We start from the raw sequence: 22,820 nt of genomic DNA on the forward strand, positions 1-22,820 counted from the left end.
CTAACCCTAACCCTAACCCTAACCCTAACCCTAACCCTAACCCTAACCCTAACCCTAACCCTAACCCTAACCCTAACCCTAACCCTAACCCTAACCCTAACCCTAACCCTAACCCTAACCCTAACCCTAACCCTAACCCTACGAGAAATCTCACGTGCGATACCGTGAGCGAGACGCTCTACTCTGGGTGGATGAACAAGCGCGTGCGACAGACACTCCAAGGGACTCCTTCTGCGCAACCTTGCGAGTCGCCTTCCGTCCGTGTGGTCGGTATCGCTCATGGGCCACTTCTGCAAGACGGACATCCGCTCGTCAGTATATCATTGCGTTGCACCTGGTTTATCTCCTGGTGATGGGATCGTACGCTCACGAAAGACGCGAAGTACAGTCTAGCTAGACGATCCACACAACCAAACACCAACAACCACGATAGCAATGAACACGCTAGACTGGAGGCGCTACGAGAGCGGGCGAGTCCGAGTATTTATATTACTAGGGGATAGATTGTGTTGTTTATGCCAGTTCCAGACGAGCTGGACTGAAGCGAGAAGTCGAGTGGGGCAATCGGACGTCTCGGCGTTCTTACGAGCGCTTTCGGGTTTGATTGAAGTTCACAAGGCGGTTTAATGCGCTCGGAAGTTCAGGCTTTTATGATGTGTAAAGTGCGGGTTAACGCGGTTGTGTTTATTTGGTGTGGTGTGTAGGTACTAGGGCTTCTCTGCGCGGGGCCGGAAAAGTCCCCGAATCGTATGTAGGTCTCGGTATATAACTTGAACGCGTCGTCTCGGCCGTCCAGACCGCGCGGTAACACACAATGCCTATCTCTGAGTCAAAATCCAACTATAACGCCTATCCGCGCGTTCTCCTGTCCGAATAATCGCGCAATGACTGCGGTTCCTGGCGGTAGAGCGGTTGACTGGTCGGGTATCCTCCTGCGCCGCGATGCCGGGCGCGATTCCACACTTGTTGATGTTTACCAAGGCAAGGCCGGCCTGGTTTCCACCGGTTCCCTTGTGCGCGACGCGGCTCAGAGGCCTGCGCGGCGGGGAGCGTACAGCCTAGACTGTCGATACGCGGGGAGTGAAGCCCTTGCCGGGGCGGACAGCGCTTGGCAGCGCCGACGCTCGGTTCGGAGTTCAACTCGGCGATGTCCGAGATCACGAGCTCGGACCCGAAGTTCCGGTCTCGGACCCGAAGTCACGTGTAGTCACGTTGATGGTTCGAGTTCCACTTGCGCGGTGCTCTGCGTGTCTCCGCATGACGGCGAGCAGCAGGAAGGCTTGTCCGAGCCCCAACAATAATCTAGATTCTCTTGACGCAGCAGGGCAAGAGGACTGAAGGCTTGAGGCGCGTATAGCGCGGCTACTTGATTAAGTAGGGCCCGCCAAAGGACTCGCAGGATGTCATCGACGACGCGCAGACTCGTGATCAGGCGCCGAAGAGCTCGCTGCTATCCTTGGTCAGTCATTGCAGACGGATAATGCTGCGGACTAGTTGTATTGAAGGTTAGGAAGCGTGGCGCTCCTGGTTTTCTATGTCATAAAATACCCCCGACGCGCCCGTTGTACAGTCGCGACGTCGGTGCAGTATATACGGATCCGCCCATACAATCTAGACCAAGTCGACTATATATCGCTTGTTTATGTATGTTTTTCCGCGTTTTTCTAGCCGCAGGGCGTATCACTGGCGAAGTCGGCGAAGACGAATCCGCATTTGGGATCACATAATTACCTGTGCAGAGCAAGGAACAGTAGCAGAATGTCGATATCGGGAAGGCCAGGATATCGCGGTCGCTGGCATGAACTCTGTGTCGCGCGTCTTCGTCGGCCTGCGAGCGCTCCGCTTGTCGGGGATGCCGGCCGTTCATCGAGATAGCGACCAACCTTACGAGCCTCGTGCGAGGTCTCCAAAGGCACGCACATGATAAATCGCGCAGTAGACCGGACGTAGACGTGCTCGTTCCGCACTTTTGCGGTCGCAGTCTATCCATATGTAGCGTGTCAGAGAATCGGTTAGCAATACGGGGACGACGTTCTCAATACACTCTTTCGGTTTGGCTACTTCTGCTTCTGTCATCGACGAAGCTCGCGGGCCTGATAAGCGCACATCACCTCATCCGCTGCCAGCACTGGCGCCCATCGGAGCGCTTTGGTTCGCCGAGGTCACGAAGAACAACAGAGGGCTCGCCACAGAAGCATTTGGCGGTGATGGGTACGTCTTCAAGTAGTAGCACGAGAAGAGGGTATGTTGCAAGCTAAAGGACGCATCGGCAGGGTACGTCAAGGAGAGAGCTTAAAAGCGAACCTTTGGATCTTGTACCGTGTTCTTGAACAGCAAGGGGGAACTTGGGAAGGATCGTTGGATGCGGATTCGCATAGTGTGCTGCGTGATGCTAGCATCACGCGCCATGACCGAGCGTCCCGTATCATCGGCGACGAGACTCGAAGACAACTCGATGGTTAGGCTTTGGAAGCTCAGAATCCTGAATGCTTGCATTGGGGACTTCAGTTGCAGCAGAATTGCGATCTTCATTCGACGCTTCGTACGTACAACCTGTCTGCAGGACGCATCAGCCGAGGATGTCCACGTGTAGGTCAGCAAAAAAGGACATACCAAGGTATCTATATCGCGTAGCTGCAAGCCCCAAGGCCCTGCCGAAACCTTCGCGCGACAAGTGTTCCGCATCACTACGCGTCTAGCGCGGCTCTCTCCTCATCCTCTATGACCAAGGGTCGAGAGCGCCGCCTATGCCTTGCCCAACCTCAGCCACAAGCACGAGCACGAGCACGAGAGATGAGCGATGGAAGTAGAGCGTAAGTGGTGGGCGGCGAGTTCGGCCTATGAGTGATCGTACTCTCAGCAGAAGTTTGCCTACCTATGCTTCACCAATGGCAGAATCGTCTGATCGCCGCCGCCGATGAACAGGAGATGGATTCGCGCAGAGTGTGGCGATGATTTTGCCCGTAAGGGATTGCCCGCGAAAGGTGCCGCTGGTTCCCATCGCAGTCGAATGATGGCGCTGCACGAAGGGTTAGTTGATGATGAAGCACGTCGATCAAGCAGCGCACTGTGCCGCACAGCGTAGCCATCTCCCGACGGTGTCCTTGGCCGGCCGCGTCGCCACGAACTGGACGTATATTATCCGAGCCGCATCCAGTATCAGCCTTGACGTAGTGAATAGCGATAGCGGCGCATCCTAAAGGCAGACTTGCCAATGCAACGTATAGTCAAGCGTTAGAGAAAGCGGTTAGCCCGAAGTAAGCTCTTATTCGAGGCGGAGGAAGAGGCGGCGCCGACCGTGTCAAAGCCCAGTCAGAACGTCGCAGTCGAGGGTCGAACACTACCGTTGAAAATTTCGAAGTCGTCGACATTCAGAGCCAACCTGTCAATTAGCTGATTCCGCATCTGGTCAGGAAGTTGCTGCGAAGAAGGCCCAATTCAAAAGACACGAGGAAAGAGGGGACGCACGGATTTAACATGAAGAACTCACCATACGTCGAAGAAGCGCTCGTCCATATAAGCCATTCCATCCCCGAATAGGCAGTTTCAAAGACAATTGTCGAGAAAGGGGTACCATCGGTAAACACGTCGCCATCCATAACGCGATGTCAATATCTGCGAGAAGTGTCAGCGAGAGTGCAAAGGGAAGGGCGCTGGACTGGGTTAAGCGCTGGCGCGCGAGAGGGAAAGAAAGGATGAGAGGATCATGCGTTGATAAGATCACGCGCCGGCGTTGCTAGCGGCCTTCATGAGAGTCATATAGAGACCATACGCCCTAGTGACACCTCTCCTCGCGCGCATCATCCGTAAGATGAAGACCGAGAGCGCACCTGGTTGACATGACACGCTCGCGCCGGGTCTTCGCGCGCGGAAATGAACTTCTCCTCGTCAATCAGCTGTCCTCCTGCACACGATAATCGCCATCGCGCGGCATCACTCGCCTCCGCGTGCGAGGACGAGCACGACGCAGTCGAGGGAGGCGGGCAGCATAATGGAGACTTTTCGCCCGCGGGAGCTTATCGCGCCCGCCGCGGAGGCTAACCTTGAGGAGGGCGCCTCGAGGCGGGACAAGGTCGACTCGTGCATATGCAGCCGCTGCCTTGTGGTCCCGGAAATGGAAGGTCGAGTACGAGGAGTCGGATCGATGGCGGGTACATCTTGAGATTCCTAGGGACAGACCTCCCGAGGTGGCGCTTCGATCCCTTCGATCGCTTGGAAGATTGGGCTGGCGGGGTCATGCGTGGTGAGCGAGTGATGAGGGCGGAAGACTTGAAAGTGGGATGCGCGAGTCAAAAGGGGCGAGAAAAGGGGGGAGGGTTGCGCTGCCGAGCGCGACCAACCTGAGGACCGCCACCATTCCGGGGGAGGGAGGCGACTCGAGATTAGCCAAACGCGCCAAACGCGCTTCTAGCTCCTCGAGCGGCAGCCTCATTTGTCGTGGATCGCGCTTTTGAAGGCAGCTGGCGCGATTGACTCAGAGCGGCGGCGAGGGGGAGACAAGAGGCACCGGCGCCGGCGATATCGTCGACGAGCATGACGGGGAACCGATAGATGGGGGCGAGGAGACCGGGAAAATGCGTGTATTTGTAAAGCGGAGACAAAACGATGCTAGGTGGGTGGGAGATGCGCGAAAGCGCCTGCCTAAGATGGAACAAAGCCGCGGGGTAGCCGAGGACAAGGTGCGCGGTATGCGCGTACGCCGCGTCGAGCGCTAAAATCGCGCCCGTGCTCGTAACCCGGGCCAAGCGGCAGTGACCAGGCGACCTTTCGTGTTCGGGCGCATAGTACAGTCGCCAGAATTGGGTCCCTACACATCCCCGTTATCAGTATATCCTTTGTAGTCGGGCGACAGGTGAATGTACACTACTCACAGAAGCAAAGCAACCCGCCTATTCCAGTGCACTATGCCAGCGAACAGTCCTTCCCGTCATCAATAGGGGAACTTCGAGGAGTATACTGTGATTTCTTGAAGCGTCTCCTCGCTGAACTTGTCTCGGGGTATGACACGAAGGCCGTCGTGCTTCTCCTCTTCACCTTCCATCCACGAGCCCGTGATGAACACGCACTGTCCCGTCGTTCCACAGGATTCGGAGAAAGTAGACGAAACTTCGTGTTGTAGCTGAGGACCGACAAAGCTGACGGACACCTGTTGATCGAACTCCAGCGTCGTAGCAAGTTGTCGCATGAGCTGCTTCCTGCTCGACTGGATGTCCTTCCTGCGGTCTTCGAGGCGTCGAACCTCTCGGTCGACTTCCGCGATGATTTCGCGCCGGCGAGCACGAACATAGTCGCATGCTAGTACGCGCATGAGGTGCATGTCGCGTGGGCCGGTCTTCGTGATCATATCTAGGGTACACATTCAGGACGAGGAAGCACTCAGCTCACAGTACTCACCGTCATGGACATCGCAGTCCCTATGATGCTCAGCAATCCAATGCTTCCTCTGGCACGCCTTCGAGCAGTAATACACACGCTTGCATTCGCAGGTGCGAAGCTTGAGATGCGGCTGCGTGCGTCTAGGACACTGGAAATTATGTCAGTGCAAGTTGGATGCTCGAGGCAGCGTCAATCTTACCTCTGCAGAGTGGCAAAGGTTCTTCTTCAACGCCCAATCCTTACGCGCGACGATCATTAATGGCACGCGCGCGTCGTAGACCTCCTTGAGCACCGCAATGGCCATGACACGCTGAGCGGCTGCTCGGAAAGCCGGGTCCACCTCATGCTTCCGGTAGAACGAGAGCAGCACGCGATAGTGGATGAAGCTGCGGTACAGCGTCTGCAAGACTGGACGAAGTGTCTCGTGGTATTCATGGGGCGGCGAATATGCAACCATGATGCGCAGAATCGGATAGAGGATCCCGTCATTGATGGACCATTCCAAGGTACGATTGTCCGAGGTGACGAGCCAGAGTCGCTCGAGATAGCGGATCGCAGTCACGGCCGCCTTGCACTCGTGGGCTGACCCGCGCGACCGACGGTCGATGACATGCACGAGCTTCGAGACGACTCGGCGAGGGCATGTGTAGGGGTGAAGCTCCTTCACGCCGAGCAGCGTGTTCGCCGCCGCGAATAGCATACACTGCGCGTCGATCTCCGGCGGCGGCGATCCTGTGAGAACCTCCGCGTAGCGCGCGATTGTCTTGCAGAGGCGGCGAGGATGCTTGCCGAATACGTGGACCAGTTCACGGGATAGCTTCTTCCTCGCCTCCGCGCGCGCAAGGTTACCGCCCATAGGTACATCGTACAGGAACAGGAGGTTCGAGACCGCCGACGCGGCCAGAGGCGCGGGAGAGAACTTGTTGTAGCGGAAGAAGTTCGCCCAGATATCGATGTTCATAGTGACGAAGCCAGCAGTGTCGAGAAAGCGAATGAGGTTCTGGTCGTTGCGGGGCAGGGATATCATGCCACTGGCGGCATTGACGATCTGGAAGGTCGTGTGTTGGTAGTCGCGCGTCTTTTCGGAGCGCGTCACGTTCCCGTTCATCGGGTGGATGAAGCTCATCCATCTGCAAGCCGAAGAAGTCATCCTCTCCGCGAACGCCACGACGCGTAGCTTGTGCTTCATCTCGCGCTCGATAAGGCTGCAGAGGTTCTGATACTGATCGAGGGCTTGTACGGCGGATTTTAGAGGTTCCTCGTCGAGGGATATGACGGGGCCACCGCTATACGACGGCGCAGGCGAGGCTTCCTCAAGCGCTCCGAGGGGACAGCCGTTCTGCACTAGATCTTCGATCCTGTCCGAGAGGTAATTCTTGCGCGCCTGCGCGCTGGGATCCGACGTGGGTGACATGGATAACTCCTCGAGCTCGTCAAGAAGGGAGGTAAGCGCGCTCAGGTCACGCTGCTGAGCTCGGGCGGCGAAGGCCATGGTGGTATGAACGAAAGCGCGTCACTGTTAGTCACGCGTGCGTGAAGTTCGCTGTTCGAATACGGCGTTATGTGGCAAATGTCTTCTCAACATTGACCTCCCATAGCCCTTCGTAGACTCTCGGTATGGCAGCGGCATTCAAAGAGGAGAGCGCAGTTGAGCTTACATGCCACGGATGCCGAGTCTTGTCTCGATTGCGACTGCCTACTCGGAGCGGCCGTGTCGACACCGTCACCAAGGATACTGCACACAATATATAGCATGCGAGACAGTGAGTAATACAGCGCGAGTGGGCGACGCGATCAGCATGGAAGGCGCCAGGCCGAACCCGCGGCACCACCGACATCCCGCCCCGGACCCCATACCCAAAAGCACTACACGACCCCAATGGCGAGGGCACGACGAGGGCAACGTCTATGACGCGCGCGCTCCTCACGCCACGCCCAGGCCCGCGAGCTCCGCCTTAAGCGCACCCTCGCCCTCGATCTTCTTGATTTGCGTCGCCTCCAGCCGCTCTCCGCGCTTCGCCTTCTCCTTGAGCTCCTCGATGGCCTTGAGCTAGATAACGCGCGTTAACTGCCCGCTCGTTCGACTCAACTCGCACACCGCACTCACCTTCTTCGTCAGATTCCTGACCTTCTTCGCCGTGGGGTCCAGCGAGCCATCGACCGGCGTCTGCGGCTCCGCGGCTGGCGGCACGGGCGTCGCAGCCCCGCTTGGCGTCCCCGCCCCATTCGTGGTCCCATTCCCGTTCGCGCTCGTCTTCCCGTTCGCGCCACGCTGCGGCCTCGGGCGCCCATCCATGCTCCCACGCGGGCTCCCACGCCGATTCGGCGTCGCCGCTCCATCCGCGGGCGTGGCAGCCCCGCTATCCTCCCCGCCGCCCTGCTTCCCCTTCTTGTTCTTCCGCTTGTTCTTCCCCTCGCCGCCGGGACCCGGGCTCGGACTGTGGTGTTGCGGCGGCGGAGCGCCAGGTACATGGCGCCGCTGCCCAGGCACGCGCGGCTCGGGCGAGCGCGCACCAGCAGGGGAGTGCGTGCCGTTCGTCGGAAGACGCGGCGCGCCGCCCTCGTCCTCGCGCTTGAAGATGCTCGGTGCGGCGAGTCCGCGCGCGCCAGGTGGGCGGTAAGCACCTGCGGGCTTGCTCACTGGCTTCGCGGCGGCGACCTGCGATACGGACGCCGAGGCAGCCGGCGCAGGAGGGATCTGCGCGGGGAAGGGCGGGACGTCCTCGATGCGCGCTGGGCGCCAGGAGGCCTGGTAGAGCTCGTCGGTGCGCTGGACGTGCATGAGCGGGCCCGTGCAATGCCAGAGCATGACTCCGTTGTCGACGCGCAGGCGCGGGGAAAGCGTCGCCGTGAGGAGGAAGCGGCCGTCAGGCGACCACTGGCAAACGCTCGTGTTCGGCGCGTCGATAGTCGTGACCTTGGTGAGCGTGCGGCGGTCGAAGATGTTGATCTTGCCTGCGAGGTTGCCAAAGCCGGCAAGTGCGATCAGGCGACCCTGAGGGTTGAAGGAGATGTAGTTCTGCGGAGCGGAGCCGAAGTCATGCAACGTGCGCACACGCTGGTCGAAGAGCACAGCCTTGGCGGGCATGTCTATGAACATGTTGGCGCAAAGTACCAACGAAGATGGAGTAGGACGTACAGCCATAGACCACGCCGAACTCCTTCGAGTTCGGACTCCACGCAAAGTCGTGGATAGGGCCCTCCTTGTCGAGCGTGACGCGGCAGTCGAAGTTGCCGGCGGCGCTGAGAAGATACAGCATCGTCTCGCCGTAGTAGCTCTTGTTTGTCTTGTCGACGTCCGTGTGCGTAAGCAGCAGGACCTGCGTGCCGAGATCGTTCCACTTGATTTGGCCGCGGTCTGCCTTAAAGAAGTTCTTCTGGCACGTCGGCGGCGCGGACGACAGCGTCAGTAGCGAGTAGACCTTGATGCTCGCGGGCGCGCCCTTGAACAGTGTCAGCGGAAGGACGAGGGGTAACGATCGTGCCACGCACCTTCTTTTCAGCGATAAAGACAGCGACGCTCGGGTTCAGACCGGGGCTGAGGCTCACGCTCGTCGCCCCCTCAACGCGCAGCTTGTCGACGATCCCCTTACTCCACTCAGACGGGCGGAAGACCTGGATCTCGGGCCCGACGAGACGGATGGCGTGCGACTCGGAGATGGTGTACTGCATGTCCCAGCCCTCCTGCGCGCGCTGTGAGAAGGACGTGAGCTCCTCGCCAGTCGAGACCGAGAAGATGCGATGGTTCTTGTGCTGCGAGCCGTCTTCCAGCTTAGCTTCAGGGGAGTGAGTATGCATTCGTGGCGATGTGACGCGCAGACGCACCTGGCCTCTCCCATGTGGAGAGATATGTGCCGCGGGGGGAGAAGTTGAGCTCAACGATGTTCGGGTGAGGGAGCTCTTGCAGCAGCTGTGCATTCTCGGCTTGAAAGATGCGGACGCTAGGTAAATGGTCAGTCGCGAGATCGGAAGACACATCGTGGCCACGTACACGTTGGGCAGGGCATACGCAAACAGTCTGCCGTCGCTGCTATAGCAGAACGTGCGCGCCGCCGTGTCCGGAATCTCAAAGTTTGCGACGGGGGCGTAATCCGGCGCTCCAGTGACGAGGCCCAGCGACTTTTGCGCGCGGTCTGGGAGGGAAGATCAGCAGGCCGCGCGTGCATCGGCGAGATCGCGACGCACATGCGTATTGTTGGGTCATCTGGGAGGCCATCGCGATAGCTCGAGAGGATTGGGGCGAGGGAAGAAGAGCCTACGGCGGGCTCGAGGCAAGCTAATGCCTCGGCGACTTTTGTGCGTGGTGAGGGGAAGGAACAAGACCGAAAATCAGTGCCGCCAGCGCGCGGTCTTTTCGCCATGTGGCGTCCGCGTGCGTGGCGCCGCCGACGTCGATCACGGATCAGACATCCCTTGTCCGTTCCCCTTGTCCTTGTACTTCTTGGCCGGCATCTCTATCGAAGATAACTGTCTATACTGACTCTATTCCTCAATATCTAAACATCGGTCATATAGGCCCTACGCAGGATCTCCTAGGTGGGCTCTGACGCGAAAACCGTTGCCATCCCTTCGCCTCAAGATACAGCTGCGCGACGCAGCGTTGATCGTGCTGATGCTCACGTTTCATGGAACCAGTCCTTTTCAAAGGCAACCAAATTCGTATGCCTCTATCAAAGGGTTGGGCGCTTCGTTTCCTTGTTCGAACTAGTTCCCCCGGCGTGCTCTCTACTCGCCCATACCCCAGCCACGATATTTCCCGCAATCACTATACCAGTGCTAGTGTTTCCGCGTGTGTGATCTCGAATAATTTAGCTTTCATTCCTATCATATCCTCCGTCCGCTTCACTATCTGGTACCCTTAGTACGGTAGGAGATGGAACGAGCGGGGTGAGGGAAGCGATACGAAAGCAATTGGGAATGACGCGAGACTCGCGCGCATTGCTTGAACCTGGTTGAGATGGTACGTCTTGTCTCTCGCTCAATTGCTGCGCATGTGCTGATGAAATGCATTCTCAGCGCACATCGGTACTCGCCCGTAGCTCATACACGCAATACGACAGCAGATTCCCCTTCCCGTATCCGCATCCCCATGGCTCGTGAGAGCCGGTTCGTCTTCCCGCTCGCGGACTACGCCTTGAACCCCTTCAAACACTCCCCCCTCGTCTTCAGCCAGCGGACGATTGACCTAGGCAACTGACCATGATCATCCGCAGTGCAGGTATCTTTGAACCCGGCGAATCAACTATGTCGCGAAGTAGAGGCGTCAGATCATTTCTGCGCGCTCGTAAATTGAGGCGCTTCAAGCAAATCAATGTCCAGTGGTCACGACACACAGGCGCAAAGGACTAGCAGTTTCACGGAATCACGGTACGAGGTCGTAGTGGCATCAAATAGCGAAGTAAAGTGACGCTTCAAGACCTAACTGCCCTCCCAAACAACCGCTCGCGGAGCGCCAAGTTCGACAACGTCGTGGGTGCGTTTGGGACGGGAATATCTGAATTACACTTCAAAACACATGTCAAGCTAGAAGATTGAAAGTGCTCACTGATAAAGGCTTGCGTTAACGGACGATACCTCGGACGGACGCGACCTGCCCATGCCTCTGGTACAAAATACATCCGGCGGACACACTCGCGCTCTTCCTGCATGAAGACATAGTCTATCACGACCGCGAGCTTCTCGATGTCCGGATAGATCTCGGACGAAGTGCCGACTAATTCGAGAGACAAGTCGCCCACATTCAATCTGGCATGTAGCGGACGGCCGGTAGCACTGCGAGCCGCGGGAGGGATCGACGCGTAGAGCCCCTTAAAACAGGCTTTGGCTTCCACGGTAAATCGGTGTACCGCCTTCGCGGATAGGACGCCTGCGCAAAGCGAAGTGAGATAGACGTTGTAGTACCAAGTCGCACCGAATGACTCACCGTGTTTATCGACGTTCTCGCTTGGACAACTTATCCTGTGCTCGTGATCCCAGTGTGATCGCTGACAGGATTTTGAGCAGTAAAGGGCTTCGCCACATGAGCATGACAGCAGCTTTGGATCTGGGGTGCCGGCATTAGGACACTGACCATCAGAGGATCAGTCACCTTCGCCAACTCGGAAGAAGTCGCGCACCCACCTTTGCCGAGCAGCACGTATAGCATAGATCCCATGTTTTCGAAGCTTCGCGTAGCAGTTGCCATTGTTGCTCGAAGCGGCCTATAATCCCCTGCTCGCGAGAAGTGAATTGTATGGCGGGATTGGCGGCCTTGAAGTTCTCAATTGTCGCATAGAACCCATTCACGGCGCGGACCGAGTCCAATGCCTGAGGAATCCCGCCGAGCACGGCAGCGAGAGAATGGATCCGCGGGTCCGCTATACGTAGACGCACGAGGGAGCAGAACAGGCCGTAGCTAACGAGGTGAGAAAGGACATGTGGGCTGCGAAGACATAACGGTCCGACGACACCCCACGATGGGCGCCACAAGTCAGGACGTCCTTGGTCGAGGTTAAAGCTCATCGTCTTCCAGACCGCCTCTGTCAATCTGTCGGAGGATGAACCCACAGGGCCAAAGTTAGGCACGGAAAGTAGAGTGCCCACGCCGAAGAGGAACGTGGGCATGCATACGGACGCCTCTCGATATAGGAAGGTGACGGCGAGCTCGTGGATGTAGCGCGTACAGCGGCTGAAGAAAGCTCGAGGCTTGCGACCGCAGACCCGACGGATGTCGGATATGATGATGGCACGCGCTGTCTCGTCGTTCATGACGATCTCCAGGTAGAGTGGTAGCAGAGTGACGCAGAAACCTATGGGCGCCTCTGACCCTTCACTGCTAGCGAGATCGTAGACGTTCCTCCAACGGCTCCAACAGTTGACAATCGCTGATGTTATCCGTTGCCTGCTGTCGAGTATCAAAGCGATGACGCGCTCGCGAGGACTACGATGGGCGAAAGTGCTCATGAAGGCGAGCGCGCGTGTGGTCAACTGCATCCTCACGAGGCGGGTGTCCGGTGTCGGGACCGGCAAGTCGCTGACGTCGCCAAAAGGAAGAAGGAAGTCGATCCAGGCGAAGGCAGACAGGAAGAAGGAATTGTCGAAGGGGCAGAGTTTGGGCCGACGAAGATCGCGGGCAATCTCGCAGAGAGACTGTATGCAGAAATAGGCGGTGCACAGAGTCTTCATGTGCATGACGGCGTCCGGACGCGCGAAGTATACCGCCAAGGGCGTCTCCTGCGGCGGTTCCTCGTCCAAAACCTCCTGCAAGAGGCGACGGCGATGCACGATGTTGTTGATCTGCGTGAGCTCGACGGCGTGACTGATACCGGGGTCGTCATCGCCGTTGACCGCAACGAGGAGGCGGCGCAAAGCGAGGATTTCGTCGTGAAGGGCGGCCATGGCGGTCTGAAGATGACGAACGGAGCTAGGTCGGCGCTCAACGGCTGCCGCGCGTCAGACGTCCCGGTCTCCCCGCAGATTCTTAGAAGCATCTTACCCGAGCTGTCCGCGGGGTTACTTACAATGACGCGCAAACGCAGGACGTTGTCACTCAGCACGGCGGGATAGAAGGCTTACCGACCGCGCTCTCGCTCATCTCCGGCACTCGTATGTCTCGTGCATTAGTTGATCGTATAAGCAAAAGAGAAGTATAGGTATCAAACACGCGCCAGTAGTATGCAACAAGCCTGGAGGATGCGCCTTCCGCAAGCGCGCCAGGCGGAGCGCATGCGCTCAGCGCTACCGAGCCCGCCCGACGCGAGGTAGTCCACGTAAATCCATCATCTCTCACCCCAAGCCATTCGTCCCTCACTCCCTCAAACCACCCGCCGGGCCATCCCCGAAGATCGAGTCCCACACCTTCTTGTCCTCCTCGAACCACCAGAGGATCGCCCAGACGGCGAGACCGCAGATGATGAGGAGCGAGATGAGCGCACCCATCATCCAGAGGAGAGGCTGCATGATGGAGTCGTCGGCTGGGAGGTCCTATCAGCAACGCGTCGTGGCGAAAGAACCAAGGTCGAAAGCGCAACAAGAAAGGCAGAAAGAAAGAGCGAACGGAAAAACGCCGAACCAACGAGCGCCGCGACGCACCCCCATGACCCTCAGCGACGAGCAGCCCTCGATGCCCACACAGCGACCGCGACCGCGCCCACGACGAACGACGCTCCCAGCGCACCCGATACTGAAGAGGCAATCGTGCACTCACATCCATTCCGCACCGCGCCGTCCGTCCTGCCCAACCGCGCGCGCATCTCCTCCATCCGCTTCTTCTTCGCCAGCTCCTCCTCGCGCTGCTGGTCCGCGATCGCGACGAGCGAGCGCGGGTCCGAGGGGTCGAAGCCGGCCTTGCCCTGCTCGACGTGCACGAAGGACGGGTAGTTCTTCTCGCACCATTGCTCGATCTGTACCCAGCGTCAGTCCGACAAGAAGGATGAGAAGGTCGAGCGAGCTCACCTTGCCGCACGCGACAGATATGCGGAGGAAGTTGGGGTCCTTGGGTGATGCGCGCGAGTGCAGCTTGCGCGTGTACTTGCGGAAAATCTCGGCGACCTCGCGCGGGTTGGTCGAGTTCATGATGAGCTGCAAACTTGGTCAGCCAGTTTACTGGAATGCACAACTCAAACGACTCACATCCGCCGCTGCCGCCTTCCTGATCTTTATATTCCGCTGGAACATCTCCGGGTTCATGAAGCACAGCTCGAGCGTCGCGATCGCCATCGTCTGCGGGATGGCGCAGAAGTTGAACACGCTCTGGTTCTTCAGACAGCGCAAGTAATCCAGCACGTCCGGCACATGGTTCAGCGCGTTCAGGATCATCGCGCTCTGCGCATACAGCGCACGCTCCACGACCTCCGGCTCCGTCCCGCACATCTCCTTCACGTCCCCGAACCCGAACTGCCCCCAGATCTCGCGCGGCCAGAAGAAGCGGCGCTCGTCCACGTCCTCGCGGAAGTCGCGGATGATGTTCGTCTTTTGGAGGAAGAGGCCCATGGAGTTGGCGAGCTCGAGCTCGGTGCCGAGCCAGGGGGCTTCCTTTTTGGAGGCGGTGAAGAGGCGGGAGCAGCCCTCGCCGACGAGGCCGGCGACGTAGTGGCAGTAGAGGTCGTAATCCTCCGTCTTCTCGAGGTAGACGGAGCCAGTGGTGGCGTGTCGGTGCGCGTAGTCGGCCATGCCGACCTCCATCTTGGCGCAGATGTCGACGATGATGTCGCGGTATCTGGGAAGGTGTAAGCACGAGGAGTTGAGATATGACTGTTGATGCAGTAGGACGACAACTCGCGTGCAGCACGCGGATACAATGCTGGTCAAGCGCAGCGGACGCAGGACCTCTGCCGTGTGTAACCACATGTGGTGCGGCTGATATTGACGCACGACGCCTCTGCCTGGTGTGCAAAGCGAAGCAGGCCTCAAGCCCGACGCAAAGAAGATGAAAGCGAAAGGTGCAAAGCTCGCGAGACCACCGCAAGAAACGAAGGACGGTATCCGAGCGAGATCGCACGCGAGGCGAGTAGGCAACGCGTCACGCTATGCACACCGCAATGGAAAGGTCCTGACGACCCGGAAGGAAGATGAGGAGGAAGGGAAACGAGAAGTACGGCAGGGAAGGCGGAGGGTATGTGGATTGGATTGCACGAAAAGTATACGAGCGTCAAAAGGCGCACGGCACAGGAAGGGAAGGGGACTCACTCGGGCTGGAGTATATGCAGCTCTTCGACCACGACATTGTATTCGACGAGTAATTGGCGGTCCTTTTCGTTGGGGCCAGACTCCTTAAACGTCCAGCCGGGCGTAACGGTGTGTTCGTGGAACTTGCGTAGTATGGGCTGCTTGACCTCGTCCGGAATCGTCATGTCATCCTCGATCGTATCGAGCCCTCGCAGGACGAGGTAGAACAAGCAGACCTGAAATGCGGGGTATGCATTAGCACTCGCGCGCGTCACAAGCACGACAACCACGCACCACGCGCGCAAGGTCTCCCTCCAGCTCCTTGATCACCGCAGCAAACGAGCGACTCGTCAAGTCGAGGAAGTGCCAGCAGCGGCGCATCGACTCCCTGTCCCAGCCCGACGTCTCGTGCTCCTGCATCGCGGTAATGTCGCGCTTCTGCTCATGGTTGATGTAGAACTGGACGAGCGTGCGGAACTCGTTGGGGTGCGTGAGCGCCATGACGACCCATTTTCCGATGCCCATGGTGTTCTGCTGGATAGGAGGGGATGAAGGAGAGTGGGGGAATCAGGAGACCGTACGTGGACCTGGCGGAACCGGAACGCGGGTCGTACGACGCCACGCCAGGACACATTTTCACACGTGACCATGATCGGGACCTGTCCCCGCATCGTCCGGTCCGGGCGCGAGCGCTTTTCTTCCCCCGTCCACCGCAATCATGGACGCGCCACTGGTACCGCCGACGCGCATCGAGGTCTCCTCGTCAACGCCGATGTCCGCCGAGAAGGCCGCCAAGCGACTTGACGCCTTCATCACCGCGTTTGGCGAGCGCAGCCAGGCAGCAGAGGGAGGAAGTACGGCGGTGACCGTGCAGCTGCAGAAGCTCAAAGACGCGTTAGTCGAGGAGCGCAAGCACGTCCAGAATGCATCATGTGCGAATCCGTCTGCTCTATACTTGAGCGCTATACTTACACCTCCATAGGACTTCGGCCCTCTTTCTCAGTTTCAGGGATACTTCCCCCGAGTCTTCACCATATGTCAATCAGCGACTCTGCCGTCGATTTTGTGTACTCTCATTTACTGGAGCTCTGTATCAATCAATCCATCTCTGACTGATAGGCACTCTGGCAAGCCTTCGTACACCCGTTTTCGTCCCCTACGGTCGGTTCCCTGCTCTGAAGTCAGCTACGTGTCCCATCTTCACAGCCGTGCCCCTCAGTTGAAGTCAGTTTGATGCATCTCTGAATTTCGAGCATTCGCTGTCGAGGCCCTCATCCGTAAGACCTCCGAGAGGTGTGACCCCCCTTTCACGCGCCTTTCATTATGCCTATCGAGCCCCGGTCCGGAAGCTTTGTGACAAGAACAAGGATGTCCATATCAGGATGGCCGATGGTAGATCACGTTGATAGATACAATCCATGCACGCCCCTCGTCATACACGTTGCGTGATCTATACTTCTCTATTTCCTTCTCATTCGCGCCGCTCCTACCTTGCTTCGGATGTCCTTCGAATCGGCGTACTACAGCACCCAATTCGACGCGACGGTAAGCGCTCGGACGAGATCTGCCTCCGTACATCACGCTAAGCGCCGTGCCAGGTACACGAGGCGTGGGTGGCCGATCCGCCAGGCGCGCAAGTACCCACCATTGTGAGAGCCTTTGCTTGAGTATCGACGTCCCATGTATACGACGAGTGCGAGTAGACAGACGACTATGCGGCGGAGCTGCAAAGACTGCTCGAAGATGGATCGAACTTTGGCCCCATGGTGCGTGGCGGGCGCGGCGGCAAAGGACCCTGTAGCTGACTTGAGCAGGACCCCTTTATGCAGGACCCGCAGTGGCAGACGGCGCAGACAGGCTTTCCAGACATGAGCTTCGGACTCGACGCGAGCATACCCACCATAGACGACGCCGCACTGGATCAAATGCTCCTCGATGCCTTGCAAGCGACTCCCCCGGGATCGAATGAAGCCAGCACCTCGCCCGCCGTCTCGCCCGCCACCTCCCACGGCCCTCAAACTCCCCCTTCGGCGACATCAGATCAAGCACAAGACGTGAGGATAGTCACTTACGACGCGCCCAATCCCCCAATAAGCGCCGCCGCCCCCGTCCTCTTGCACAAGCCCCCGCAACAACCCACGAATTGGGGACCTACATCACTATATCAGAATGGATACTCGCGATTCAGCACGTACCCTGCCCCTCTCGTCGCCTCCCCCGCGGACCCCGACCCCTGCGCCACACTTCCCGGCCAGCACGTGACCCCGCAGCGATTCCGCTCGCGCCCTTCGCGCGCCCCCGATCCGCGCGCCCTCGCCAGGCAGAACGACCGGACGTACCACCCATACGCCAGGCCCGAGCCTAGGACGCACGTCCATAGCCCGCACACCCCTAGCCCGCTCGCCCAGACCTCGTACTCCCCCAGCCCGAACCCATACTCCCCCAACCCCTACTCCTCAAGCCCCCACTCCGCGGGCCCATACTCCTCGGGCCCATACTCCCCGAGTCCATACGCCCGCAGCGCGCCGCCCCACGGGCGCGTCGTCCTCCCCCACCCGCACCACGTCCTCCTCCCGCGCCGGAGCAAGTTCCGCGCGCAGCCCTGCATGAAGGTCTTCTTCACCTCGAACGGCGAGGCGCCCTTCCTCCCGGACATCCTGCTCGGCAACGCGCCCATCGACGGCGGCGAGGACGCCGTCTTCGAGGGCTGCGGCTGGATCCGGACGAAGGTCGAGATAGACGTGAGTGTCGAGTCCCCGCGGATCTGGTACGGAGCAACGCTGACGCCCCAAACGCCCAGCTCCCGCACCTGCTGGACAAGCCGCACAACCTGAACACCAAGGACCGCAAGGGGAATCCCGTCAAGCGCGAGTTCTTCGCCAAGTACCTCACCATGGAGATCCGCAGGCTGTTGGACAGTGTGAGGGATAAGCCGCGTGTGAGTGTCGGGATAGAAGAGTCTTTGCGTGCAGACTGACCTCGCAATTCTCCTCGTACCGAACGAGCTGACGACTATGCAGATCCGCACCTATGAAACCGAAGCGGAGCGCAGAATATTTGCCTCTTGGCCGCTGGAGCGTATCTCGTTCGACCGTCTGCGACTTGTTGGGGCCGACTACTACCGGGAGTGGGTGCCGAAGCTGATACTCGACGAGTCGCATCTCGTATGCCCTCATCAAGCGGTTGTATGGGATGTTTGAACGTCTGGGCAATGACGGTGCGGGACCTACGGCTATGACCGTATGGATACGGACCTTTGACGAACTTGACGACGAAAAGGGACCTATGTTTTTGGAAGATCTTGGACTTTCTGTATAAATTAGGCGATAAATACATGGTAGCGATTTCCGCGAAGTTGTAGTAGGTCTGCAGGAACGGTCAGGGAAGAAGGTGCGTGCGTTGGAGAGAACGTGCATAGGGGCAGTTAGGTAGTGATGCTCGAGCGCTTCACAAGACGACTAACGACTCGTCCTCCGCCGTCTTCGAGTTGCCTTGCCTCTTGTTCTGTCTCGCCATTCCGCGCATCTTCTTCTTCGTGACACTGAGCTATTTGAGCATGACCATCAGTACGCATCCAAAGACGCCAGAGACTACCGCTAAGCTCACCTCTGAGCCCACCGCTGCGAGCTCCTTGTCCTTCGCCCTTATTGCCCTCTCCTGATTTCTCACCTCCTCTTCCAACTTTTCTACGCGACGGTGCAGCCGCGCGTTCTTTTCTCGCGTCTGCTCGAGCTCGGTCTTGGTGTCCTCGGAAGCGCACTGGTACCACGTCGCCCTTTGCTCGCTAAGGCGAGATTTTTCCTGCAGTTCTGCAATGCGGCGCGAGAGCTTTTCGGTCTCATGTCGGGTGCGCGCGTGAGCGGCTTCTGAAGCTGATAGACTTGCTTCGAGTTGGCGGTTGCGCTCTTCAAGGCTTCTGGCTTTCTCTTGCGCGGACCCCAAATCCTGAATGATAGGCAATCGCGCCACCAAGCGCTCGGACGCTTCTCGAAGGGCGGCCTGAAATGGTTGAATGAAAGAAAATTCGCGAGAAAAAAAGAAGCGCGTACGATGGCCGCTTCACTGGCGTTGCTGCCACTCGTCGCAGCTTGCAGACGCTGTCCAAGGTGCTCGAGCGAGTAAGCTGTGTCAATATCGGCACGTGTGTCCATCGCTTCCGCCAGCTGTGATATATCGACAGAGAACGAGGCGTCCGGGTCTTCAAATTTGACGAATATGGGGTGTGGCGGGTATTGCTTGCGCTCGCGGCAGATAGCGCATTCTGGTCGCCCTTCGTCATGTCGTGAGCATTCAGTACACATTCCATGACCTGGGTGCATGAGTTTCTGGGGCGTTCCTTTGAGGGAATGAGTATGGCTCGACGTACCGCAGCGATGGAAGAGGAATTTGGAGATGTCCTTGCATTGGAAGCATATGGGGCAACGTGCTATAGTGCACATGTGCGCCACGTGTTCAGTGCAGGGCGTTATTGTGTTGGATATAGGCTCAGCCACGAAAGCTTGAAGGCGGGTGGTGGTAAAGGACAAGTTCGACTGACGAAGTGCCGGAGCATCATGTGATCGCGATGGTGAGCGAACGCCACAAACCCTCGGTCTTCCGGGCTGGTCCCGATCGCGACCAAAATTCCCCAGTCCGTCACAATTCCTACTGCTGATACCCAAACATGTCTTCCTCCTCGTCCGCGAGCTCATCGCGATCTTCATCTCCGGAGCCCATAATAAAGAATGCGAAGGGAAAGGGGAATGCTGGAGGCGCCAAGAACGAGGGCAGTGACGCGAACTGGGCGCTTGAGCTGCCAGCTGGCGCAGTCGCGATCGACAATGCGAGCGTCAGCGTGGGCGAGTTCGACTGGGATGCTGTCAACGCCGATCCAGACAACGAGGTCTGGCTGATCAGGATACCTGAGGGGGTGCGTGCATCGTCAGTGACGAAGGGAACATCGTACTGACATCGCGCAGGTGAAGCCCAAGCATCTCGAAGGCGCCGTGATGAGTGCATCGTCACTCTCGAAGTCTTCTCGCACCAGCAAGGTGGGGTCTCTGTGGCGCAAGCATACAACATACGACATTTGGTCACTCGCCGAGACCGATGACGCGGAGAACGCGGATCCGGAGGAGGCAGCGTCGACGCCTGTTGGCGGGGAGGAGCTACGCGCGCTCTCATGCTTGCTTCCGCGGAGGAAGAGGAAGGGGGATCTATACCTTGGCACGTTGATCGTCTCTTTGTAGATATCCTAGACGACTGACGCGCCAGACAGCACCTAAACCCATCGCCCGTCACCTCGTCCTCTCCGCCCGCGAAGTGCAGCCCACCGCCCCGCAGTCCGCTATTCCCCTACAGAACCCCCCTCGTCAATCATACCCGGAGGAGATGTTGACGCATAAATTCATGCCCTACGGGTCTTTGGTCGCGACCGGGGACGACGAGGATGTAGCCATGGACGAACCATCCGCTGAAGAACCAGCCCCGGCAAGCGTCGACGAGGGCTCCCACAAGAAGAAGGAGAAGAAGCACAAGAAGGAGACGAAGGGGAGCAAAGCGGAGGATGCGAAGGCGCAGAAGCGGAAAAGCGAAGACGACGACGCGCCCAAAAAGTCGAAGAAAAAGAAGGTCGCATAGCCGCCTTGGCGCGTATATCCATTTGTATCTCTTTCTTCTATGCATCGGTCATCTCGTGTACCCTCGTCTCGTTGAGCTCGCAAGCCGTTCGAGATCCAGCAGCTACTGTTACAACAGGTACGTCTTGATATACATGATTGTCCTCACGCCTCCACCCCTACTGTCACCCTCACCGTCTTCCACCGCTTGATCTGCGGACTCGTCACTGTCGTCCCGCTCTCCGGCGCCTTCCTCCCTCCCTCCCCCGCCCTCACCGCCAGGTCGGTCAACACCTCCGCCACCATGCCCACCGGGCTCAGCAGCCCCGGCGCAAACCACCGAAAGATCGGGCTCAGCACGATCTCCGCGTTTCGCACGCCAGGCGCCGCTGGCCTATGCCGCTTGGGGACCTCAACAATACCGGGGCGGACGTGGAGGACGCGCAGCTTGGAGGGTTGGGTAGAAGCGAGCTCGGTGAGCAGGCGCTCGGCGCGGCCCTTGATGCGGGCGAAGTAGACGGGGGTGAGCTCGGATGTCATCGCGCTGGGATGGAGGTGTGTGAGAACCAGTTCAATAGAGGAACGCTGGACGTACAGCTGACCAGAGACGTAGACGAAGGTGAACGGCTGGTCGTCGCCTGCGAGACCGGCAAAGGCGCGTGCGGCGGCGAGGGGATAGTCGATAGTGATGCGCTCGTATTCGCTAGGAGGGGAATGACCTTGTCATGCTCCTGCCGATATGGTATATCATGGTGAGCACTCACGGCTTCGGCGCCTCCGTCTGGCTGATCCCCTGCGCCCAGATCGCTGCACGCGCCCCGCGCAGTCGCTCGAGGAGCTCTGGAGGGTACGACGCGTAGTCCGTATGTACGATGACCTCCAGCTTCGACGGGTCGTACGACGCCTTCGGCTGCCCGTTTGCCTTGCCGTTGGCGTCTTTGCTGGTCCCTGCTCGAAGAGTCAGCGAGGTTCTTTCCGATGATATGATATCTTCGTCAATTCGTGCCGAAGTGCTCACCCTCGCTCTTTTCCAAGTTCAAGTTGTCCTCTTCCCACTCAGGTGCCTCGAAGGCTTTCCTCGATAGCGCCGTCACCCGCGTCACCGTCGGGTCGGCCAGGAGGAGGCGCAGTACCGGGAGCCCAACTGTACCGGTCGCGCCAGTGAGGATAATATGCATGTCGGTGGGCGCTGAGTCGTCCTTGGAGGGAAGTGAGGCAGGCGGGAGGTTCGGTATCGGTAGATGAAGGCTGCGCGTCTGCGACCTTCATCCTATATACCCCATCGCTAACGCATCACTTTAAACTTCCCCTCGGTTAGCTGCTGGCCCAATGCATGACTCCGAAGCGACTTGCTATCACCGCGCGCGCTCTCCGACCCGTCCTACGCGGACGCCGTTCAGTGCGGAGGGAGGGCAAATATGCAACGTCGAAGTCACGTCTCCAGCTACCATGGGATGAACTCCATTGAAGCGTTTGCCCAGGAAGACTGAGCCTGTTGTAACTGAATCAATACTCTCAGGTAAGCTATCACTTTCCTTGATGGTCATGATGGCTCAGTTGTATTGACGAACCGCAGGCAGGTCGTCTTCCTGGTTACGATGATGGGGTGTCGTTACTCCTTTCTTTGGCAAGGTGATCATTGTGAATGTTCGTCAGGGGCCCATACTGACTGTAAGTACGCGCTTGTTATTTTGTATCATATACGCCTTGGACGTCCTCATCCACTCGCCAAGCCGCGCGAGATCGCTCATGGATGGTGTTCTCCGCGTCCGGCGGCGCGTACTTGATGGCCGTGGGCGTGCAGCCATTGAAGGCAGGTCCTATGAGCGCTCCCCTCTCTCACCATCAAACAGAACAATGGCTCGGCGTTTCCACATTGGCGATGGCTTGGGGCCTACTATGGTACACCGAGTGTCTTCGTTCATGCGCTTGATGATGGATTGATAGGTGTCCACGCAGTATATGCTGAGCGCTACCTTTGTATTTGAGCGTGGCGAGGCCGCAGAAAAGCATTCTCCGAGCGGGCTGTAAGGTCGGATGTCCAGTCTGAAGTAGCATCCAGCATGCTGAAAGCTTCCACTCTTTGAGGGGGATATTGGATGGGGGCGAAATGGTAAGTGGGCCTTGTCAAGGTGACGAGCATACGTCGGGTAGCACAGCACATATGCTGCACCCTCCGGTTCATTGTAGATACCTGATGGT

At 58.4% G+C, this 22,820-nt stretch overlaps 11 protein-coding genes across 11 annotated transcripts; 4 read left to right on the forward strand and 7 right to left on the reverse strand.

Moving 5' to 3' along the window:
• The first annotated feature begins 2,512 nt into the window (after positions 1-2,512).
• On the forward strand, positions 2,513-3,578 carry SCHCODRAFT_02603886 (uncharacterized protein). The gene is made up of 5 exons (XM_050344063.1): positions 2,513-2,557; positions 2,614-3,019; positions 3,069-3,164; positions 3,213-3,393; positions 3,491-3,578. Exons 2-4 carry the CDS (start codon positions 2,918-2,920, stop codon positions 3,225-3,227), a joined length of 213 nt encoding a protein of 70 aa, XP_050202557.1. The 5' UTR covers positions 2,513-2,557; positions 2,614-2,917; the 3' UTR covers positions 3,228-3,393; positions 3,491-3,578.
• Positions 3,579-4,564: 986 nt separating this feature from the next.
• SCHCODRAFT_01037802 (uncharacterized protein) lies at positions 4,565-5,429 on the reverse strand. The gene is made up of 3 exons (XM_003035489.2): positions 5,395-5,429; positions 4,872-5,346; positions 4,565-4,807 (listed from the first exon to the last, which is right to left on the reverse strand). Exon 2 carries the CDS (start codon positions 5,342-5,344, stop codon positions 4,931-4,933), a length of 414 nt encoding a protein of 137 aa, XP_003035535.1. The 5' UTR covers positions 5,345-5,346; positions 5,395-5,429; the 3' UTR covers positions 4,565-4,807; positions 4,872-4,930.
• A 38-nt stretch (positions 5,430-5,467) lies between these two features.
• SCHCODRAFT_02476849 (uncharacterized protein) lies at positions 5,468-6,868 on the reverse strand (the record flags this gene model as incomplete). The annotated part of the gene is made up of 2 exons (XM_050342747.1): positions 5,468-5,524; positions 5,576-6,868. Coding segments are annotated over 2 exons (1,350 nt in total), but the record flags the coding sequence as incomplete, so codon positions are not given.
• Positions 6,869-7,036: 168 nt separating this feature from the next.
• SCHCODRAFT_02603891 (translation initiation factor eIF-2A) lies at positions 7,037-9,658 on the reverse strand. Its single transcript, XM_003035488.2, has 7 exons — positions 9,562-9,658; positions 9,368-9,509; positions 9,202-9,317; positions 8,869-9,152; positions 8,516-8,819; positions 7,484-8,466; positions 7,037-7,426 (listed from the first exon to the last, which is right to left on the reverse strand). The coding sequence occupies exons 1-7, from the start codon at positions 9,590-9,592 to the stop codon at positions 7,301-7,303; spliced, it is 1,986 nt and encodes a 661-aa protein (XP_003035534.1). The 5' UTR covers positions 9,593-9,658; the 3' UTR covers positions 7,037-7,300.
• Positions 9,659-10,451: 793 nt separating this feature from the next.
• SCHCODRAFT_02559062 (uncharacterized protein) lies at positions 10,452-12,783 on the reverse strand. Its single transcript, XM_003035487.3, has 4 exons — positions 11,497-12,783; positions 11,300-11,441; positions 10,922-11,242; positions 10,452-10,870 (listed from the first exon to the last, which is right to left on the reverse strand). The coding sequence occupies exons 1-4, from the start codon at positions 12,751-12,753 to the stop codon at positions 10,788-10,790; spliced, it is 1,803 nt and encodes a 600-aa protein (XP_003035533.1). The 5' UTR covers positions 12,754-12,783; the 3' UTR covers positions 10,452-10,787.
• Positions 12,784-12,965: 182 nt separating this feature from the next.
• On the reverse strand, positions 12,966-15,613 carry SCHCODRAFT_02603898 (farnesyl-diphosphate farnesyltransferase). Its single transcript, XM_003035486.2, has 6 exons — positions 15,316-15,613; positions 15,043-15,257; positions 13,987-14,572; positions 13,810-13,935; positions 13,562-13,757; positions 12,966-13,328 (listed from the first exon to the last, which is right to left on the reverse strand). The coding sequence occupies exons 1-6, from the start codon at positions 15,544-15,546 to the stop codon at positions 13,162-13,164; spliced, it is 1,521 nt and encodes a 506-aa protein (XP_003035532.1). The 5' UTR covers positions 15,547-15,613; the 3' UTR covers positions 12,966-13,161.
• Positions 15,614-15,721: 108 nt separating this feature from the next.
• Positions 15,722-16,166, forward strand: SCHCODRAFT_01120444 (uncharacterized protein). The gene is made up of 2 exons (XM_003036312.2): positions 15,722-15,953; positions 16,004-16,166. Coding segments are annotated over exons 1-2 (216 nt in total). The 5' UTR covers positions 15,722-15,739; the 3' UTR covers positions 16,006-16,166.
• Positions 16,167-16,451: 285 nt separating this feature from the next.
• SCHCODRAFT_02603907 (uncharacterized protein) lies at positions 16,452-18,373 on the forward strand. The gene is made up of 6 exons (XM_003036311.3): positions 16,452-16,566; positions 16,620-16,670; positions 16,725-16,787; positions 16,836-17,762; positions 17,822-17,959; positions 18,042-18,373. Exons 1-6 carry the CDS (start codon positions 16,522-16,524, stop codon positions 18,219-18,221), a joined length of 1,404 nt encoding a protein of 467 aa, XP_003036357.1. The 5' UTR covers positions 16,452-16,521; the 3' UTR covers positions 18,222-18,373.
• A 95-nt stretch (positions 18,374-18,468) lies between these two features.
• Positions 18,469-19,460, reverse strand: SCHCODRAFT_02660682 (uncharacterized protein; the record flags this gene model as incomplete). Its single annotated transcript, XM_003035485.2, has 4 exons — positions 18,469-18,567; positions 18,628-19,020; positions 19,071-19,291; positions 19,388-19,460. The coding sequence occupies 4 exons, from the start codon at positions 19,458-19,460 to the stop codon at positions 18,469-18,471; spliced, it is 786 nt and encodes a 261-aa protein (XP_003035531.1).
• A 219-nt stretch (positions 19,461-19,679) lies between these two features.
• Positions 19,680-20,700, forward strand: SCHCODRAFT_02603914 (uncharacterized protein). The gene is made up of 3 exons (XM_003036310.2): positions 19,680-19,930; positions 19,980-20,226; positions 20,279-20,700. The coding sequence occupies exons 1-3, from the start codon at positions 19,685-19,687 to the stop codon at positions 20,638-20,640; spliced, it is 855 nt and encodes a 284-aa protein (XP_003036356.1). The 5' UTR covers positions 19,680-19,684; the 3' UTR covers positions 20,641-20,700.
• Positions 20,701-20,783: 83 nt separating this feature from the next.
• SCHCODRAFT_02660684 (uncharacterized protein) lies at positions 20,784-21,796 on the reverse strand (the record flags this gene model as incomplete). Its single annotated transcript, XM_003035484.1, has 4 exons — positions 20,784-21,162; positions 21,214-21,321; positions 21,383-21,559; positions 21,675-21,796. The coding sequence occupies 4 exons, from the start codon at positions 21,794-21,796 to the stop codon at positions 20,784-20,786; spliced, it is 786 nt and encodes a 261-aa protein (XP_003035530.1).
• Between the last annotated feature and the right edge of the window lie 1,024 nt (positions 21,797-22,820).

Source organism: Schizophyllum commune (genome assembly GCF_000143185.2).
Source record: "Schizophyllum commune H4-8 unplaced genomic scaffold SCHCOscaffold_1, whole genome shotgun sequence".
NCBI classification, from domain to species: domain Eukaryota; kingdom Fungi; phylum Basidiomycota; class Agaricomycetes; order Agaricales; family Schizophyllaceae; genus Schizophyllum; species Schizophyllum commune.

Excerpts from the sequence above, each read along its gene's own strand:
- SCHCODRAFT_02603886 (XM_050344063.1), top strand. The coding sequence starts at position 2,918 with ATGAACAGGAGATGGATTCGCGCAGAGTGTGGCGATGATTTTGCCCGT. Across the intron at positions 3,020-3,068 it reads ATCGCAGTCGAATGATGGCG|TGTGCCGCACAGCGTAGCCA; the intron begins CTGCACGAAGGG and ends CAAGCAGCGCAC.
- SCHCODRAFT_01037802 (XM_003035489.2), bottom strand. The coding sequence starts at position 5,344 with ATGATCACGAAGACCGGCCCACGCGACATGCACCTCATGCGCGTACTA.
- SCHCODRAFT_02603891 (XM_003035488.2), bottom strand. The coding sequence starts at position 9,592 with ATGGCCTCCCAGATGACCCAACAATACGCAT. Across the intron at positions 8,820-8,868 it reads TCTTTATCGCTGAAAAGAAG|GGCGCGCCCGCGAGCATCAA; the intron begins GTGCGTGGCACG and ends ACACTGTTCAAG. Across the intron at positions 8,467-8,515 it reads GTTCGGCGTGGTCTATGGCT|ACATGCCCGCCAAGGCTGTG; the intron begins GTACGTCCTACT and ends ACATGTTCATAG.
- SCHCODRAFT_02559062 (XM_003035487.3), bottom strand. The coding sequence starts at position 12,753 with ATGGCCGCCCTTCACGACGAAATCCTCGCTTTGCGCCGCCTCCTCGTT. Across the intron at positions 11,442-11,496 it reads ATACGTGCTGCTCGGCAAAG|TGTCCTAATGCCGGCACCCC; the intron begins GTGGGTGCGCGA and ends TCTGATGGTCAG. Across the intron at positions 11,243-11,299 it reads CGAGAACGTCGATAAACACG|GCGTCCTATCCGCGAAGGCG; the intron begins GTGAGTCATTCG and ends CGCTTTGCGCAG.
- SCHCODRAFT_02603898 (XM_003035486.2), bottom strand. The coding sequence starts at position 15,546 with ATGGGCATCGGAAAATGGGTCGTCATGGCGCTCACGCACCCCAACGAG. Across the intron at positions 15,258-15,315 it reads AGGGAGACCTTGCGCGCGTG|GTCTGCTTGTTCTACCTCGT; the intron begins GTGCGTGGTTGT and ends CCCGCATTTCAG. Across the intron at positions 13,936-13,986 it reads GGAAGGCGGCAGCGGCGGAT|CTCATCATGAACTCGACCAA; the intron begins GTGAGTCGTTTG and ends CCAAGTTTGCAG.
- SCHCODRAFT_01120444 (XM_003036312.2), top strand. The coding sequence starts at position 15,740 with ATGGACGCGCCACTGGTACCGCCGACGCGCATCGAGGTCTCCTCGTCA.
- SCHCODRAFT_02603907 (XM_003036311.3), top strand. The coding sequence starts at position 16,522 with ATGTCCTTCGAATCGGCGTACTACAGCACCCAATTCGACGCGACG. Across the intron at positions 16,567-16,619 it reads GCACCCAATTCGACGCGACG|GTACACGAGGCGTGGGTGGC; the intron begins GTAAGCGCTCGG and ends GCGCCGTGCCAG. Across the intron at positions 16,671-16,724 it reads GCGCGCAAGTACCCACCATT|ACAGACGACTATGCGGCGGA; the intron begins GTGAGAGCCTTT and ends GAGTGCGAGTAG.
- SCHCODRAFT_02603914 (XM_003036310.2), top strand. The coding sequence starts at position 19,685 with ATGTCTTCCTCCTCGTCCGCGAGCTCATCGCGATCTTCATCTCCGGAG. Across the intron at positions 19,931-19,979 it reads TGATCAGGATACCTGAGGGG|GTGAAGCCCAAGCATCTCGA; the intron begins GTGCGTGCATCG and ends GACATCGCGCAG. Across the intron at positions 20,227-20,278 it reads GAAGGGGGATCTATACCTTG|CACCTAAACCCATCGCCCGT; the intron begins GCACGTTGATCG and ends CGCGCCAGACAG.